The following is a 20620-nucleotide window of genomic DNA, read 5'->3' as shown; positions in this document are numbered from 1 at the left end:
ATATGTAAGTTTGTAACTTTTATGGTCTTCGTGTGTGAAACCAAATACATTTTATTTGATTTGATTTTGAGTCCGGAACAGTAGAGTGATTTTTAAATTGATGAATTTCGTCAGAACCGAAAAAGCAGTTCCAGCTCACAATTTCTTTTTGTACAAAATTAGCACCAACTCCATGTAAAGTAAAACCTTTAGACCTTGCTACGGAAAACTGGTGTTAACTTGTGCTTTTCCTCCAAACAGCACTTGAACAGAACGACTTCAGCAGAGCAAAGGAGGTCAGTGCATGTTATGTGTAATGTATTTTAAGAACAAATACCGCACTTTCAATCATGGTTCTCCCCGTAATTCTATTTTAATTAGTTGTATATTTTTTCAGCACTGCCCGTTTATCCCATTTTTAATTGATATTTTGTATCTAGATGAACTTTATAGTCGCTATTTCAGAAGTGACCATTTTGTTTACGAATCATTGGTGTTTACTCTTTCAATTGCAGCTCTTCAGTGTAATTCAGAATATATCCTTTTTCCATTGACATATAAACATTATAAAAATGTAACCATAGTTTTTACAGTAAAAATGCATTAATTTTATATAGTATTGTACTGTGGGTTCAAAGTTCGTCCTCGGAATGTTCTTGCAGAATATTGGGCTTCTGGATCAATTGCAGCGATTCTCTCCGACTACAAAACTTGCATCAAACCATCTCAAAGTATTTGAGCTGGTGTTCCTCTTTAAAATCTGACCGCTGCAAATGTTAAAATCAACCGCGTGGATGGGATGTATAGTTCTATTTCTTATTTAATTTATGAAAGCATCCCCTGAAAATTACACACCCTGTAGAACAGGACAGTAAGTGAAAAGCGAATGAGCTGATAACATGTTGACCATTTCAGTGGTTTGTGTGGGTTTTATGTTTTGTAATACTGATTTTTTTTTTTTTTTTTTTTTTTTTTATAGATGGAAGGGCAAATCAAGACAATGTTCATATCTAACGAGGAGTACCATACCACCGGGTGCTTGACTTCGGTGATGGGCACTTTTAACAACGATCTTAACTTGATAATTGGGGTAAGGTTTGTGACAAATAGACATTTGTTTGTTCACATTGACTGGATGCATAATGTAGCTTCTCAGTGATTTAAATTAAGAAGAAGAAATGCACTTTTGTTCATGAGTCAAATCCAGTACTTTCAAATAGGAGAGATTGATGAGATCATGAAGTGTATGAGAGTTGTCCATGCCCATTTAAAATTCACCAATCCAGACTATGTCCAAGCCTTGTGTTAGTGACGCAAGGGGACTGCTTTGTGTTTGTGTCTGAAAACATATGGATAATGTGCAGACTCAATGTTTACTTCACCAGAACGGGTTCTCTTTCCTCTGATCTTGTGGCCCTGTTTATTCCTTTCCATCGTAGTTCTTCAGTAGCGGAGTTTTGTTCAACGTACATGCATCTGGGTAGATTGGGTAGTAACGACCATAGAAATCACACTGCTCTCCTGCTTCATTTCTGTATGATGCTCCAGTTAAAGTGATAAGAAATTGTGTGTGTCGGACAAGTGGATACTGTGTGGTGAGCTCTACTTTTAGGGAGCTTCTTGTGACCACATCCTTCTCCTGGGTGGATGGGACACCTAAAACGCCTTACACCATCTGAAAGATGGGAAAACAAATGTATTGATTTAGGAAAGTGCCTATTGTTATACCTGTTAGATGGTGATCTAATTCTGGGTGATATTTGACTTCCCATCCACTGTAATTTCCACTTCTGCACAGCCATAGGCAGTTAGTGGTTATCCTTACCCTCCTGAAGCCACATTAGGCACTCTTGCATATAGGTTTTTACAAAAGGCAGCTTTTGCAGGACCTATGTCTAGATGTGTTTGTATCAAAAGGAGCTACATCAGAGGCCGTTTCTCAGTAACACACGAGCATTCTTGAAAACCTAATTAATATCAAGGTCTCTTGATTAGGTGTCAAAAGTGAGCTATTTGCTTATTTGCATCTTGTGCCAGTCGATCAACTCCACTTCAAATGAATTGAGGCATAATTAATTCATGGTTAATTTTAAAAGCACCTTTTCCTCAACTGAATAAGAGACCTAATACCCATGTGTATTCTTTAACTGGCTAGCATCTGAAGTCTGCCAAAACGCTGTGTGTTAAGCAAGTAAAGCAGTGCAAAGGTACCTTCATCTATTCCTTACAAAGCTACAGGGTGACGCTCCTCGCGGTGTATCTGAATGTTGGACTATACACTTGGAAATGTTTGTGTAATTTGTGAAAATATAAAGTTAGCTCATCCTGGAGCATTTGATTCTTTACATTTGAAAGTGTCCCTCTTTTTTTTCTTTTTTTTTTTACTTTAGGGAATTGGCGATATGGTGCTCTCAAAGTGGAAAATGGATGCTCTTAAAAAGCAGATTTCTCTTCAGAATTTAGTGGATTCCAGCTTGATTAAGGGCAAGTTGTTTTTTCTTACCGCCTTTGTAAAATCAGTTGTTCTACTACTTAATGGTCACGTTGTATGGCCTTGTTATCATAATATTAATACAATTAGATTGTGCCAAAAAGGATGCAGGAACTCCCTTTTCCCCAAAGTTGTTTTGAGGTCTTCAATATCAGACCCAGAATGTGCCTATTTGCATGGTGTATGTAACGCAAGTTTTTCCACAGACCGCTCATATGGCAGTGGTGTGTTTTATTCAGTGTTTGTCTTAGACCCCTGCTGGGCACTCACCTTTTACAGACGGTTGTAAGTCTCTTCATTTCCCCTCTATAAGTGGGTGAGGGGTTGCTTATAGGATAACCTTGTTTAACTGACTCCTAGGAACATTTTCTTTTCCTTCTTGCATTGTAGCAATACCTTGCTTTGTTTGATTTAGGAAACCATAGATTCCTAGTCCTGCTAAGTTACTGAAATGGTGAAAACCCAGTATCCTTAAGCAAGTCTTTGGTTCTGTGATCTTTCAGCATAAATGACACGTTTTCCTGTACGCGTGGAGGGCACATTGATTGCTAATGAGCACTGATGGCTATCTGGAGGGATAGGCCAGGTCAGACTTTGTTCATGGGTGGGTAGTGGGTGGGAGAGCTATGGTGAGGATGGTCGCGCTTTCCACCTGTAAAGTTAATTTGTCCACTTCTTGTGCCAAAGTTCAAAACCTTCTCGTATCACTCTGCTCCAACCTTACCACATTTATTTTCACATAAGTTAGGTACATTCAAGGCTGACTAGTGCTATCTATGTAAGTGACACGTGTAGTGACCCATTTTTTTAATGTTTATCAGAGCACTCTGCATCCAGACGTCCACCTAGATTAGCGCAGAAACACCCGCGTTTTAGCAGTTCAGCTATGCTTTGAGCCCATGACTATTCTCCGTGATCTGCAGTGACTCGTAAGGAGGTCCTGAACCTGAACACATCTTCCCATATTGGTCCATGAAGTTCATCAAACATGGCCACGGTAGTTGCTGACCCAACTAAGCCCTTCTTGCAACAGGTAGATAACGGTTGGTCAGTGATGACCCAGTCCCCTTACCTCACCAGGGATCCACTTTATGTTAAATGGTCGTGCCTTTTCATCACTGGTGTCTGGGATACTGAACACACATTGACATCAGATGTACAAAGACTTTCCACAATGAAGGGGCTGGGATTTTCTTGCAAAACTATAGTCCACACCAGTCTTCCAGCTCCAAAAACGTATATCCTTTTGTTCCAAAATGCTTCCTTTAGAGGACAACATATTCTTTTATAATACATTAAAATAAAACCTTGAATAAATAATTATAAAGGTAAATAATAACTGTGAGACGCTTCTGTTTGCAGGTGTGCGAAAACTTCAGGTTCTAGAGAATCTTCTGTTTGTTTTGGATGAAGAGGTAAGTCTTTGTCGCAGTGTCACAGGTTACTAGACTGATATTTGTATTCCACACATGTGCGAAACCTAGATCTGTTTGATTGTCTTCTGTACAATGCAGATCTTTCACATGCTTACATCCACTGGGACAGATGTGTAGATGAAGTGGCCAGGGGTTGGGACTGCCTTTTTCGATCTCCAATCTTAGTCTGCTATATTGCACAATTTCACTCAACTAACGTTGCAAGACACTTGAGTTACATGTTTCTTTATGTTTTTTGTAGAATGTTTTGAGTATGTGGGATGCATACACGCTGATCATGGTTTGGGATTGGCCCTCTGTCTGTATTGAGGACTTCCTGCTAACCACCGAAGGCGATTCTTCGTCTTCACTCACATTGTAAGTATTTGTTTGGCATATGTTCTACTGATTAACTTTAGTCACACACTTTTTAATACAAATAAGTGTACAGGCACTGCAGTGAAAATCTGCATGATGATCTTGTCTTATCTTTCACCTACTGTTTTTGTTTGTTTCCACAGGCAGCGCGATGCAAACCTTAAATTAATTGCTCTAACGGCGCCGGATACCAAGAAGGTAATAGTCTCCTTTAACCCTAAAGTTCCTCAAAGGTGCCTATTTGAACTGGGTCTTTATTAATCTTTTTAAATTTTTTTTTAAACAAACTCACTTTTGACATTTTTTTGCCCTTGTGACCCTATGGATGTTAAAAGTAACTCTGCAATGTATCGTATTGTTCTGAAGAACAGTTGCAATATTTGAAAAACTCATTATTGCTAAAACATTTGAATGATTCTTCATCAATGTGACATCATGATATAGTACTGATTATCCAGTATTGGGGTACCTTTCATAGATTCACATGCCTGAATCATTCTTCGTCGCCGAGGCGGGAGTCCCACGGTATTAATACATACAAAAGCAGTGCCTTAGAAAAAATTAGCAGTAGGCTGACAAGACTATAGGCCCCAAAAGGCCCAAATCGTAGCAGCCTATCTACCTCATTATATGAAAAGAACTGAAAGTAGTTCCAACCAATCAGCTGTCAGCACCCTCTAGAACCTTCCCAGCAGAGGCAGTTCTCCTCAGATTTTCACCGCACGTCCAGTGGAAGGGAGTCTCCCTGAGTGCCTACTCAGTTTTTCTACTTTTTATTATTATTATTATTATTATTAAAGGCTTTTATAGCGTGCTCTATTACTAAAAAATAGTATCCTGGCGCGGTAAAGGCGGAACAGAATGGGAGAGGACAAATATTTAGGAAACATAACAGTAAAATTAGACTTTAATATTAAAAAGGTGAGTTTTTAGTCCTTTCTTAAAAGCATTGAGAGACGGTGCAGTTTTTAAGTGGAGGGGAAGGGCATTCCAAGATTTTGCTGCTTTTACTGAGATTGATTGGCCGCCAAGTCTGCAATATTTAAATTTGGGGACAGACATCTGCCACATGTTGGCCGATCGCAGAGGGCGATTAGGGACATACAAACAGAACCTTTTTCTCAGATAGACAGGGCCAGTTTGATAAATGGCTCGGTAGGCCAACACTAGAACTTTAAACAAAATCCTGTGGGCGACCGGAAGCCAGTGGAGGGCACAAAGCAGGGGACGGGCACTGGAGCGCCTAGGTGCATTAAACAAGAGCCTGGCAGCGGCGTTCTGGATGACCTGAAGGCGGTGAATCAGGTATGCCGGCAATCCACAGAACAGTCCGTTCGAGTAGTCTAACCTCGAGAGAATTAAGGCACGGATGACTGTCTCTTTTGCTTCTTGTGGTAGAAAGGGAAAGAACCTACGTAGGGTTTTTAGGGTGGCAAAACAAACCCCCGTAAGTTTCTTTATATGGTCCTCGAACTTAAGGTTCTTACCAAACCAGACTCCTAAGTTTTTCACTGGGCCAGATGTGGCTTTTGGAGGGGGGAGGTCAGCAGGCCAGAGGCGCTCACTAAAATCCTCAGGAAAAGAGCCGTACAGCAGAACCTCGGATTTACTTTCGTTACATTTTAATTGTGCGTGTGCTAGCCATTGAAAAACAGAGGACAAACAAAGTTGGGCATCCGACGTATCTAAATTATCTTTAGGCCAGGTAAACAGAAGCTGCGTATCGTCGGCGTACGCCATAATTTTTGCCCCTAGTTGTTCAGCGAGGTAAATCAGCGGGGTGAGATAGATATTAAAAAGTAAGGGGCTTAAAATGGACCCCTGGGGAACACCTGTGGAAAGTTGTTTAGGGGTGGAGGCAAATGGGGGCAGCCAGATCTGTTGAGTACGGTTATTTAAAAACGAAGTCAGCCAGTCATATGCAGGACCAGTGACACCAATATCTGCTAATCTGGCGAGTAATAGGGAGTGAGGCACCGTATCGAAGGCAGCAGAGAGGTCTAATAAAATCAGAGCCGCTCTGCCACCTCCGTCAAGGCACTCCCGAATAGCTTCTGAGATTTCGACCAAGGCCGTCTCGGTACTATAGGAGGCCCGGAATCCGGATTGAGCTGGATGTAGGGCCCCAGTTGACTCAACAAATTTATCCAGCTGCTTAAAGACAGTCTTTTCACAAATCTTTGCAAGAGCTGGGAGCAGAGATATAGGCCGGTAATTAGACGGCGTGGCCGGATCTAATCCATTTTTTTTTAGCAATGGGAGCAATTTGGCTTGCTTCCAGCAGGCGGGGACAGTAGCTGTAAGGAGCGAAAGGTTGATCAGCTGAGTAACCTCATTTCCCAATGTTTCCGCTAAACCCGCAAATACTCTAGCCGGGCAAGGGTCAGAGGGAGATCCTGATTTTAGAGTCGCCACAATAGAAGTGATGTCGGATTTTAGTTGGGGAGTAAATGTAACCAATTGCTCAGTACGTAGGGGCATTGAAGGACGCAGAGTGGTTAGAGATGATGTGGGGACATTACAAACATTTTGCAGGTCCTCCTGAATTTTAGTGATTTTTTTCAATAAAAAACTCAGATAGTTCTTCGCACCATTCCTTCGAAGCAGGCAACAAAGGTTGTGATGCACAGGGGGACACAAAACTTTTTACAATCGTAAAGATTTCCTTACTATTGTTGTTTGCTTTATTAATGCGTCCTGCAAAATAGCTGCGTTTGGCCGATCTGATGGCTGCATAATACTTTTTTTGTGCAATCCGCAGATCCTTTTTTGCCTCGGGAAGATAGGCTTGTCTCCACAGCCTCTCCAACTTTTTACAGTCTGATTTGAGGTCGCGAAGGGCATGGGAAAACCAGGGTTTGGAGGGGGTAGAACGGAATCTGCAGACCTGGCTACTATTGATTGATGCAGCGGTTGCGCATTCCACCCATGAGTTAAATGCGTTGGCTGCGGCCTCGATATCAGAAGGTAGCGAAGGACGGGAAGCAACAAGACCCTCAGAGAGGGTGTTAAGATTAATCTTCTGTGTATGGGCAGTTTGGGGGTGGATCACAGCAGCAGTTATCAGAGGCCAAGAGAATCTGATAAGCTTATGGTCCGACCAGGTTACTGGCTCAGGATGATTCATAGTGATATCAAAATTAGAGCATACCAGATCAAGAATATGACCTCCTAAGTGGGTTGGGGCAGCTACCCATTGTCTTAGCTGGGCCATAGAGAGAGCTTCTGCAAGGCGAGCTGCCTCTGGTAGGTCCAAGCTATCAACATGAATATTAAAATCCCCTAGGAGAAGATACCGGGAATGGCATAAAATCCGAGGGACTATTAGTTCTTCTAAGACCTGCACAAAGTTACCAACGTGACCTGGAGGGCGATAGACCAGCGTGCCGCCTATGGAAGAATGGGCGTTAAAATTTAGGGAGAAATGGAGCATCTCGGCTTCAGGCAATTGTTGTTGGGAGTCATAAGAAAAGGTCCACTGTTCTCTAAAGACAACTGCTATCCCACCACCTCTACCTAGAGGGCGGTCAGATCTGACAATTTTAAAACCGCGTGGAATGGCCAGTTCAACAGAGGGGGCGCAGGTATCATTGAGCCAGGTTTCCGTTATGAAAAGGAGATCCAGCTGATTATCACTCAGCAGCTCAAAAATGTCTGCTGCATGTTTGACCAGTGACCTAGCATTAATCAAACCGGCATGGACCAGTGAAGAGGCCACAGGGCGGGGAGGCAAAGGGTTAAGCGTAGGCTGAAAACGGAATTTACACACCTGGCAGACCCGGGATGCACTGTTAGCCACCTCCCATGAGGTGTTGCACAGACAGGAGCTGGCTTTCAGCGTCATGAGAAGTCCACGAGAATACCGAATGGGTGTGTTATCGGGGCGCCGAGGGGTGTTGGTAAGGGGGTTGGCCCTGAGCCCGTCCGAGGCACGGACGGGCACAGACGGGCCCTCCTTTGGCGCTCCTTCGGCGCGCAGACGGCGCGCCCGCTGCGCGTGGCCGCTGCGCGTCTTAAAGTGCATGTTTATTTATAGTCACAGCCCCTCCCTCCGCTGGACCGCTAACTCGGGTCCAGCCGGGTCCGAGCCTAACTCAAGATGGCGCCCGTCTAGCCCTCCACAACAATCGGCACCAGCCGCGGTGGAACGGGGCACAGGGGGACCAAATGTCAAGCGCTACAACAGGTAACAGTGATTAAGAGTTTAAAAAAGGCACAGGGATTATAACACACAGTTTTTAAAAATTGAATGCAGGTAATCTAAAGAGACTCGGTAATTCGGTGGGAGCTAGAAGGGAACAGAGGAGAGCCCTCGCAATCTGCTCGCCTTCACAGAGCGAAATATCGAGGTGCTGCCACCACCTCCAGCAAACGCTTCAGGATGTCTGAGAAGAAAGCCCTTTTCAAGGCCTGCAGGACCTGTGCATCCAAATCACATTGTGAAGGATTGTAGGATTTGTCGCACCTTCCCTGCCAAAACCACCAGGGACAGGGAAGCAAGGGTTCTTTTATGGCTCAAATCATCTTCTACAGATGATGATGAGGACAGAGCTTCAACTTCAAGCAAAAGAGCCAGATCCAGGGATGGCTCTTCTCCTGAGAGGAAAAAAAATCACAAATCCTCTCATGGAGCTTCAGAACCCAAAAGGAGGTCATCTTCTCCTCCTCTTAACTCTCCATCTTCTCCGCCTTCATGATCTTCAGCGTCTAAAACAGTGAGTAAAGCCCAGGCAAAAACGGTTTCACTGATGTCTTCTCACACAGTCTCTGTGACTTCTGCCACCTCAAGCTCTTCTGCTACGGTGTCTACTTCTGCTATAACATCACCTATTGTGTCAGCCAAGGTTTCTTCAAACAAATCTTCTGGGGCTAAGGATAGTTCTTCAATTTTACCCAAATCATCGTCGATGACCATACCATCGACGACAGTTCCATTGTCAACGAAGTTATCGTCGACGAAGAGCCCGTCAGCGTCGAAGATCTCGTTGTCGAAGAGCCGTCGACGACTGGATCATCAAAGAAGAGTCCATTGATGACGGTCCCGTCGACGTCAGCCCAGTCGACGGCGGTCTCGTCGACGAAAAGTCCATCAACAGTAACACCGTCGACGACGATTCCGTCGACGACTAGTCCGTCAACGGCAATTCCATCAACGATCCAGCCGCCTTCAACACATCTGATTAAGACGCCTAAATCAACAAAAAGTCCCGTCATTTTTTCGAAAACTCCCCCTACAAGAGTCTGGCCTGCTTTACCTCAAGTGTCTCATGCTTCACCTGTGGCATACACTCATTTTCAGTTGAAAACCTATCATAGGCAGGAATATGCTAATATTTCTCCGATACTGCCATCGCACATTTTGGAAACATATGTTGAAGAAGAGGAATCTGATGAGGAGGATGGAGACGAAGAAGGTCCCTTTGGGATTGCTCGCCATCCATCAGAATTGCAGATAAAATGTCAGGAAGAGGATGAAGAAGAGGATATTCAGGAGCATTTCTATCAAGAGGATTTGTCGACACCTTTTTATAGACAACCATTTAGAGCTCCACGTTCGGAGGAGACAAGTCCTCTCCCTCCTTCTTTAATTCAGGACTTACAGGCCATGTTGGCGGACTATCGCCAGAGGTTACCGCCTACACCGTCCACTCCAACTGTACCTTCTGTACCGGCGGATGTACCTATGCCTCCACCACCGCAGGTTCCAGTGTCGCCAAGACACACTGTAGACCCCACACCACAAGAGGATCAGAATACTTCCTCTTCGGATGAAGATGGAAGAGAGGAAGGCGAGCTCCGTATGACGACGCAACAATGCCTTCGCCTCCTTTGCTGCAACCCTTTGACTCTCCACCTGACTCTCCACCTGAGGACATTGGCGGCTTTCACAATATCATGCAAAGGGCTGCTGCAAGATTTGAACTGCCAGTTACTATTGAGCAGTCGGACTATTTTTTACACGTTTTTAAAGAGGGGTATAGGAAAATCACCAGGGCTATGCCTATCATAGATTTCATTTGGAAGGAAAGTCTTAAGATTATGAAGACGCCGGCTTCTATTCCTGCAGCCTTTCCTCGTATTGAAAAGAAGTATAGAGCACCGCAAGAAACTCCATCTTGTCTGGTGGGCCACCCGCGTCCGGACTCTGTAATCTCGCAAGCTGCACAACAGAGGTCCAACAATCCATCCACTCCAATCTCTACGCCACCAGATAAAAAGGGTAGAAGATTTGATTTAATAGGGAAAATGTTCACCACCAATGCTGCATCTTCCATCAAGGCAGCGAATTCTCTTGCAATTCTTGCCCGCTATGATCGACGGATGTGGTCAGATTTGTCGGAGTTCATAGATTTGATACCAGAAGACCGTCAACAGGAGGCACGTAAGATAGTGCTTTAAGGAGAGAGGGCTGCATCAGAGATAATAGACTGCGCCCTGGACATTGCAAATACTAACTTTAGACAGTTAGCGGGTGATGCGGTCCTCAGACCCCAGGGTTGGCTCAGAGCAACCTCCTTCAGACCGGAAGTGCAAACTAAAATCCTTGATATGGCTTACGATGGGGACTCGCTCTTCGGTAAGCTCATAGATGACGCCTTACTTACCATTAAGACGGGTACCGATACTGCGAAATCACTTGGTACCCTGCAATATAAGAGAGGCTCTTTTAGAGAAGCAATGGGTCGTGGTTTTTCTTCTAGGGGAAATTACCACAATCAGCAAAACAGGCAATACCATTCTCAGTATAAACAGCCGTATTACCAATCTTCATACAGGCAATCTACTTCCAGTAATTTCTCTCGTCAGGGCGGAAGACGAAGATCAAATAATCAAGGCCGAGATTCCAACAAACGTCAATGAGCTCTGCCGGACGCCAGTCCAACATTCTCCCCTCCCTGTGGGCGCGAAGATCTCCGCCTTTTCCCAACAATTGCGGAACATCACATCAGATCAATGGGTCCTCGACTTGGTGGAAAAAGGACACACTCTGGAATTCTTAAAGAAACCACCTACGACCCCGCCCAAGGGCCCCCCTCCCCCTCGTCTTCACTTACTGTTCAAAGAAGCCGTAAAAATGTTTCACAAGAATGCGATAGAGAAGGTTCCAAATCTCGCCAAAAGGAAAAGGATTTTACTCTTGCTTCTTCCTCATAAAGAAAAAGTCGATAGAGTGGCGCCCGATTTTGGATTTGCGCAGACTCAACAAATTCTTGAAAAAGCAGAGTTTTCGCATGGTGATGTTGGCAGATGTGCTCAGTTGCCTCAACGAAGGGGACTTTATGGCTTCTCTGGACTTGGAAGACGCTTACTTCCATATCCCTATACACCACAAACATCGCAAATACCTACGGTTCACGGTGGCTGGCGTCCACTTTCAATTCAAGGTGCTCCCATTCGGACTGAAATCGGCACCAAGAATATTCACCAAGTGTTTAGCTTCGGTTTCTGCAGCAGTGAGGTCTCAGGGAATACAAGTCTTCCCATACCTCGACGACTGGCTGCTCAAAGGACCATCAAAACAGACGGCAAGACAAGCTGTCAAAAGTTGCCTTCGTCTATTCTTAAATCTGGGGCTCACTCTCAATGCACAGAAGTTACAGTTGCAACCACTCCAAGTATTAACGTTTCTGGGGGCTTTACTGGACACCCAACAGTGCAAGGCGTTCTTGTCTCCGGAACGGCAGAACAGACTTCAAAGACTGGCAAGACGAATCTCAACAAAAAAGTCACTTTCTGTCCGAATGTTTGCGTCTCTTCTGGGGATGTGCTTCAGCGATCAGTTTAGTCCCATTTGCAAGACTCCGGATGAGGCCGCTGCAAGAAGAATTGCACCGACAATGGCACCAAATTGGAGGGTCCTTCGACAATTACATCAAGGTAACATCCAGAATGAGGCATGCTCTCCAATGGTGGTCAAAAGGAAGCAACCTGTCTCCGGGTCTCACGTTCCTTCCAACCCTTCCGGAGTTTATCCTGACCACGGACTCATCTATGGAAGGATGGGGAGGTCACCTCCAAGACCTTCAAATTCAAGGCAGATGGTCTCCTCAATATCGCCAGAAACACATCAACAGTCTAGAATTAAGAGCCATTTTCCTTTCTCTGCAAGCATTCCTTCCACGAATTGCAAATTCCTCAGTGCTGGTGCGTACGGACAATACCACCAGCATGTTTTACATCAGCAAGCAAGGGGGGATGAGGTCTCTCTCCCTATCGCAGGAAGCTCAAGAGATGTTGGAGTGGGTTATACAACATGGCATTACCCTCAGAGCGGAGCATGTCAAGGGGGTTCAAAAATCTCTAGCTGACAACCTCAACAGATCTCTTGCAGGCTGCCACGAATGGGAGCTGGAACAAGAGCAGGTGAACAGGGTCTTTCGAAGATGGGGCACGCAAACTCTAGATCTGTTTGCGATGCAACAGAACAGCAAATGCCTTTATTACGCCAGCAGATTTCCTCAACGGGGATCAAGAGGGAATGCCCTGTCCATGAGATGATCAGGAATCTATGCATACGCTTTTCCCCCTATACCATTAATACCGAGGATTCTGCAAAAGATGAAGAGGGAACATTGCACTCTTCTCCTCATTGCTCCTCGCTGGCCGAGGCAGTACTGGTTCCAAGAATTGGTCCTGCTGTCTCAGCAGCCTCCAATTTGTCTCAAACCGACACTTTAAATGTTGACAAGGGAAAGAGGTCAGATTCTACACCCGGATCCACAATCGCTTCACTTGCACGCCTGGCTTCTGACTTCTTAGAGTTTAAGGATCTCAAGATTTCTCAAGACTGTAGAGAAATTCTGTCTCAAGCCCGTGCTCAAAGTACTATCAGAATGTACAGTTTTAAATGGAGACGCTTCTGTTGTTGGTGTGAAGCAAATAATATTCATCCGCTCCAGGCTTCACCGGAGGATATCCTTCCTTACTTGCTTTTACTGGCCAAGGCAGGTCTAGTATTCTCTTCTATCAAAGTGCATCTTGCCGCTATATCCAGATTCAGAAAAAGTTTGAACAAGCCATCACTATGTTCTTCCTCACTGGTAAAGCAATTTATGAAAGGATTGTTTCGAGCCTTTCCTCTAATTCGTCCTCCACCACCTGAATGGGATCTCAATGTCGTTCTGTCTCAGTTAATGAGAAGGCCTTTTGAGCCTATTCACAGAACTGAACTGAAGTTTTTAACCTGGAAAGTGGCTATTTTACTAGCTCTCACTTCAGCCTGGAGGGTTAGTGAAATTCAGGCTTTCACGATTTCAGAACCTTTACTTCATTTCTCTAAAGACTATGTCACTTTGAGAACAAATCCAAAAGTTATTCCCAAAGTGCCGTCTCAATTTCATTTAAATCAGCCGGTAAAGTTAAAGACTTTTTTCCCGGATCCAGTCACACCGGCAAAGAAGGCCCTGCACTCTCTTGATGTGAAACGTTTGTCTAAAGATATCAGAAAATCGAACTAATATTATTGCTTATGGTCAAGTCACATTGGGGCTAGCCGTGACGAAAGCAACGATAGCCAGATGGTTATCTTCAGTAATACAATTATGCCACGAAAAAGCTAATAAGCCTTTAGTCAGAAAGGTGAATGCACATTCCACCAGAATGATGTCGACATCGACCGCCCTATTTGCGGGGGTCACGCTGGAGGACATTTGCCGGGATGCTACATGGAAAATTGTCCATACATTTACAAAGCATTACTTCTTGCAATCGGCATCGCAGGACGATACAGCAGTGGGACAAGCTGTACTGCAGCATCTTCTTCATTAAGGTTAGACTTTTACGGTCTCCCATATTGCATTTATGACATAAGAGTATAGTATAATCCACTGTAATGTTTTCATTGTCAAATGCTGTTTTTAATATGAAGTATGTTTTTTTATATAATTTTTTCATTTCAAAATGTTTCGGCATTTATGTATATTTACATTTCTAGTGCTCTATACCCTTCCGGATGAGTGGGTGATATGTAGAATTACAATTTGTCTCCCACCTTGCGCAAACAACATGTATAGATTTACTGCTTGCTATTCTAATTCAGGCATATGAATCTATAAGAGATACCCCAATACCGGATAAGAAAACAAGTTACTTACCTGTAACTACAGTTTTCAAATTCAAAACAACTTTATTCGGTTTTCATTGTGAAAGCCATAAAAGTACAAGTATACACAGTAAAAAACTATTAAAAACATTAAAATTCATGGTATGTTAAAATGAGTCTCTCTTAGAAAGGACAAAGCATTTACTAAGGTCCATATTTAAGGCAGCTCTATAGTTCTCATAAGTTCGTGCGATGCCTGAGGCACATTTTAAGGTAATGTGCCACGGATTTTGACACTAAGCTGTTTTCCAAAAACTGCAACGCCAGGAATGCTGGGCGGCATCTTCTGACCTTCATTACTTTTAAAATTGGTAGAATCCACCTCTTACGGAATGGCGTATAAAATTTACAGAAGAAAAGAACGTGGATTGTGGACTGAGGGGAAATAAAGTCACAAGGGCACGCTGTAGTATTGTGTGTCCAGATGTTCTGAGAAGGGAATGAAACCGTAATGTGAAAAAGATTGAACCTGAAACGGGTGAGAAGAAGTTTTTCAAATTGCGTCAGGTCATGCTGCAGATACGGTTGGATCGATGGAGCCGTTTGTATCATTAAGCAGTGTTGAACTGATGGCTTATCTATTTCAGCCATCATCCGTAGTTGGGTTAGGTGAGACAGGCATAGCTTTTTTAGTTCTTTTTTCGCTATGTCTGTTACGGTCTGTGGTTCGTCAAAGAACCTCGAAAGACCAATATCTGCGAGGAAAGATTTTACATAGGATAACCATTTTATCTCTTTCATATGCTCTAGTTTCATACAGTAAACAAAACAAAAGCCGGGCAGCTAGCGTTTTTCAATAATTCACAACCTAGTATAAACAATTGCTAGGCTGGACAATCATTTGTGTTGAATCACTTTGTGTATTTTATAAAAGATTATGAGAAAAGTTTTTTTGAGCATCAAAAGATACACCACAACATTTACAAAGGTTCACAAATACATTGAATAAACCAAAGAAAACAAGTCAAATCAAATATTCAAAACACAAACAATAGTGGTAAACAATAAACATGGACAACTATACAATGCCTCAAATTAGTCAGTCATTGAGGCACCAATCCTGAATAAAAATTGAACAAGTGGACTAAAAAATGGAATACTAGCCTACTTGTTTCAACCACCACAGAATACACAGTGAATTTATCACACGGTGCTGTACATAGGAAAAACACATAAACTAGACCACAGTGTAGAAATGTGTGAATTGTATTCCTATTACGCCCTAGTTATTTGGTATCTTGGTGGTACTGGACGTCGACGCGTTTCGAACCCAGTGACGATTAACGGGTTCTCCTCAGGACTTGGACTGGGGGGTCGTTGTCACTGTGAATTAATTAAAACAATGGTATCAATGTTGAGCTAGCTGACATCTACTCCTCACTGAAACACAAACACTTTGAAAACATAAAGGTACCTTCTTTGCGGGGGGTCGGGTCACTCCCTGTAAATGAGATAGTGTGAAATCCTCAGTTAAGCACAGTCCTGTACCGTCCCTATGTGCTGCACAAATGAATTATAAAGTCTCACACATACCTCAATGATGTAAACACTTGGAAGTGGTGAGGGTGCCGGCGCACCTGAATTATACGATATGCGAGTTAGAACGCCTTCTTTGGTTTATTCAATGTATTTGTGAACCTTTGTAAATGTTGTGGTGTATCTTTTGATGCTCAAAAAATCTTTTCTCATAATCTTTTATAAAATACACAAAGTGATTCAACACAAATGGTTGTCCAGCCTAGCAATTGCTTATACTAGGTTGTGCATTATTGAAAAACGCTAGCTGCCCGGCTTTTGTTTTGTTTACTGTATAAGAGTGGTCCAGACCGGTCAGGGACAGGACCCAAGCCTTCCCCAGTTTTCCTAGTTTCATACAGTCTTCAATGATTGCTCTTGTGAGCTGGCATTCATCCGTGGCCCATATTCTACGCCATAACATAATGGGCTGGATCTTAATAAGGTCTGAAATATGATCCACTCCGAGTTCTAAGTGGCAGCCAAAGGTAGTCGTGCTCTTTGGGACAGCTAGTAAGAATTTCAGGAAAGAGTTTTCGATTTTTTGAATTGGTTCGATGTTTGTTATTCCCCAAACTCCTGCTCCGTAGATAGCCGTGCTGATGCATTTTGCATTGTAGATCTTTATCATCTCTGCCAGAGGTCTTTTTCCTAGACGGAGAGAGAAAGCTTTTAAAGCGCCCACTGTTCTTATGAGTGATAACTTACGAGAGATGATTGCTTTTTTGCAATTAAACTCTTCGTCAATGGTGATGCCGAGATATGGGTAAGTTTTAGTTCTTTCAAGGGGCAGATTGTCCACAAAAATTGACTTCACTTTTTTCCCCTTGGTGCCGGCGTGCATCACATAGGTTTTTTTTATATTGACTTTTAAGTTAAGACTTGTCATAAAAGTGCAGTAGTTGTTTAGGGCCCGCTGTAGCTGGATCGGGGTTCGTGCGAGGATCACCGCATCATCAGCGTATAGCAATGCTGGGATCGGTCGCCTACAGTTATCCAGTATTGGTATCTTTCATAGATTCACATGCACCCCCCCTCCTCTCCGGCAGAACAGTTCTCTATTATTGATACGTACTTCTCACTTGTGCTGGGAAAATCTGACGAGAACTGCCTCTGCTGGGAAGGTTCTAGAGGGTGCTGACAGCTGATTGGTTGGAACTACTTTCAGTTCTTTTCATGTAATGAGGTAGATAGGCTGCTAAGATTTGGGCCTTTTGGGGCCTATAGTCTTGTCAGCCTACTACAATTTTTTCTAAGGCACTGCTTTTGTATGTATTATTACCGTGGGACTCCTGCCTCGGCGACGGGGAATGATTCAGGCATGTGAATCTATGAAAGATACCAATACTGGATAACCGTAGTTACAGGTAAGTAACTTGTTTTCTTACCATAAACTGCTGGTGTTTGTCCACTTCAATTTTTTTTGACTTTGAAGCAAAAAATAAGCAAATGTAGTGAGCTAATGCTGATAAAGATTCCGAATAGAAAATCTGAGTACGTAAGATCTGTTGGGAGGGAGGTTTGCACAATGCATATTGCATTGAAACGCATGTCCTGCTTCTAGTGAAGAGCTTTGGGCACGGCGGAGATAAATGTCAAAATTGCCTATAGTTCTAGGAGTTAGCAGACCCCTGATGCCTGTGTTAAAAGCCAATGACGATCGGAGGGTTGATAACAAAATCCATTGAGGGGGAGATATGTATCTCCACAGTCCAGCAGGTGCATTGTGCTGCTTTTACAAACTGGTTCACTTGTAGCTCTGCCAGTTTATTGAAGGCAGAATAACAGTCCAAGAGAAAGGAAATCTAATGGCCAAGTTGATGCCCTTAAAATCCAGAGGTCTGGGCTTTTATCCAGTTCAGCACGTGATTCCTCTGATTTAGGGATTCCTCTCAAATAGTTATTGAAATTGTCAATATTTGTAATGCAAATATATTAAAAGGAGTTGGATAGTTTGCTGTCTCACTGTCCTAAATACCTATCCGATCGTCCCTCACCTTCTTATTTCTGTAATTCCGTTTTAATCTGATTCCCTACATCTTCATATTCTTTGCAAAGCATCTTGTGTTTGGGATGTGCCTGCAAGAAAGACGTGTAATACATCTTGGAGCTGCACATATGCTTTATCATTTACCTAAGATGTCTACAAATAGCATGTTCAGACAAATACATGGACCAGGGCTACCAGAGAGGGGCAAAAGTCTTTGAGTACATATGGTTGGTAATAACTGGATTCCTTATGACATGATCTAGGAGAGTTGTCCTCAGCACTCCAAGACTGTACATGTGTGGCACATGTAGAAATCAAATGACACGTATTAGTCAGATTTCAGGTTCTCTTTAGGCCAATTTCAAAGGCTAACATAATGCAGAAATATAATTTCTGTCTTACAAAGGTTTTAGTTAACCTGTTCTTTTTGCATCCATGTGATGGCTTCAGCAGTGCAGGTGTACAGGGATGAGTGCTAGACTTCGCTGGATCCCGAAACAGTGACATCTGTTGTAAGAGTGCTAATGGTTTGTCGGAACATGATATTGTCTCCTAGTAGTAGTTAATTCTACAGTTCTCATAAGGGATCAATTAAGAGCATCATGGGACACCTGCAGCTACCCAAATTGAGAAGGAAACTGCTCTCGCTCTCTCTCGCTGCCTCGCGCGCTCTCTCTCGCTGCCTCTCGCGCTCTCTCTCGCTGTCTCTCGCTCTCTCTCTCGCGCTGTCTCTCGCTGTCTCTCGCGCTCTCTCTCGCGCGCTCTCTCTCTCGCGCTGTCTCTCTCGCGCTGTCTCTCTCGCGCTGTCTCTCTCGTGATCTCTCTCTCGCTCCCGCGCGCTCTCGCTCCCCGCGATCTCTCTTGCTCCCCGCTCTCTCTCTCTCGCTCTCTCCCCCGCTCTCTCTCACGCTCTCTCTCTCCCGCTCTCTCCCCCACTCTCCCCCACTCTCTCTCGCTCTCTCCCCCACTCTCTCTTCCCGCTCTCTCGCTCTCTCCCCTGCTCTTTCTCGCGTTCTCCCCCATCTCCCTCGTGTTCTCCCCCCTCTCCCTCGCCCTCCTCCCTCTCTCTCTTTCGCTCCCTCCCTGCGCTCTCTCACCCCTAACTATCCACCCTCTATGTTGAAGAAATATTCAAGTAAGGCAAGAGTGAATATCGTTGTACTTAATGAAACATGCAAAAAATTGAATTTTGATCTTTTGTTTTTACAGATGAGTAACCTCTCTCTCTCTCTCGCTCGCTGTCTCTTCTCGTTGTCTCTCGCTCTCTCTCTCACGCTCGCTCTCACGCTCCCTCTCTCTCTCGCTCTCTGTCTCTCGCGTTCGCTCTCACGCTCGCTGTCTCTCGCGCTCTTGCTCCCCTCCCTCTCCCCGCTCTCTCTCTCTCCCCCGCTCTCTCTCCCCCCCCGCTCTCTCTCCCCCTCTCTCTCTCGCTCTCTCACCCCTAACTATCCATCCTCTGTGTTGAAGATATATTCAAGTAAGGCAAGAGAGAATATCGTTGTACTTAATGAAACATGCAAAAAATTTAATTTTTATCTTTTATTTTTACAGATGAGAAACCTTACAGTTTATTCATTACCAACTATGAATTTGCTGTACTCTGTTGAAGTGTCTGATATTTCGACTTTAGTCCAAACTGCAATTGGCACGGTATGTTCTATACTTCTCTGATAATTATGAAGTTACAACACTAGTTTGATGTCTTATGTAAGACATATATCACTATTAAATAAAATGCTTTTTAGTCCTTCTCCTATCCCCAATATGACTCTTTTTCTGGTACACCAAAGGATTCTGCTCATCTATACAACGATTAGGAGGTCTCTGTAGTGACCAAACTGCAGATAAAGTATTTTATCCCTTGTTGTTTGATACACTACCAGTTTCAAGTATTTCAGAATCTATATACTTGGAGTCTGGTGCACTTAATGATTATGCAATGCCTAGCCTGTTGCATTAATGCAGGGGTGCCCTGGGTGAGAAGTTGGCCTGGCATATGATGTCCACTATTCTAGTGGGCACCTTGCACCAGTCTAAACGACCCTTATTGATGGTAGGTTTAAAGACAACCTTTATAGAAAGCTATCCTAGTGGTAGCTGTGGAGAGCAGCCTTCAGGCTAAGTAGTGAAGGAATGTAAAGCAGCTTGTTTTACCAGTCCATAATCTCATGAATGACCAAATGAAAAGAGAACCACATCAGGTATATATAAAATATATATGTATTTGACCCACGGGGGACGCGTGCAGTGTCTAAACACAGCTGCGAATCACCATTGACTTTAATGGAGAAAGTTGCAATTAGATTTTTAAAGATTAAGGACACTTGGGAGTGGGCTAGGAACAAACTCCTTCAGTACTGGACAGTTCGAGAGGCAAGACCCACAGGAGCACCTAAGTGATCATGTTACCTCACTCAGAGAAGCCAGGTGCATAGGTGTCTTCGTGTCTGGTATCGTCGTTGTTTCCTATGGAGAGCTGCAAAGAAGTGCTGCAGGCGACCAGATGAAAAGTGTCCGGATGGATCCAAGGGTGGATCAGAGATCTGAAGAACCTGAAAGCAGAGGGGACAGAGTCTGGGTCACTTGCCAGTGACCAGGGAGGCAATAAGAAGATGCCCACCGATGTCGAGTGATTTCAGGTGCAGCAGGTGAAGCTTGACTCTTCAGCCACGAGGACCAGGAGGCGTTGACGACAACCAGGAGCTGGATTCGAGCTGTCCTACGTCGAATGTCGAGTGCTGCAGCGTCGG

General features: G+C 43.8%; 1 protein-coding gene across 1 annotated transcript in view; it reads left to right on the top strand.

Moving 5' to 3' along the window:
- The window catches only part of KNTC1 (kinetochore associated 1), a 926084-nt gene that overhangs the window by 149933 nt on the left and 755531 nt on the right, over positions 1-20620 (top strand). Inside the window, exons 7-13 of the mRNA XM_086942947.1 lie at positions 241-275; positions 959-1069; positions 2370-2463; positions 3833-3885; positions 4148-4263; positions 4407-4461; positions 19422-19520. Coding sequence (XP_086799073.1) covers positions 241-275; positions 959-1069; positions 2370-2463; positions 3833-3885; positions 4148-4263; positions 4407-4461; positions 19422-19520 — 563 coding nt within the window. The remainder of the gene's footprint in view (positions 1-240; positions 276-958; positions 1070-2369; positions 2464-3832; positions 3886-4147; positions 4264-4406; positions 4462-19421; positions 19521-20620) is intronic.

Source organism: Lissotriton vulgaris, chromosome 11 (genome assembly GCF_964263255.1).
Source record: "Lissotriton vulgaris chromosome 11, aLisVul1.2, whole genome shotgun sequence".
In the NCBI taxonomy this organism is placed as follows: Eukaryota; Metazoa; Chordata; class Amphibia; order Caudata; family Salamandridae; genus Lissotriton; species Lissotriton vulgaris.
The sequence above is the reverse complement of the archived record's forward strand: the minus strand, read 5'-3'. Positions and strand labels throughout refer to the sequence as shown.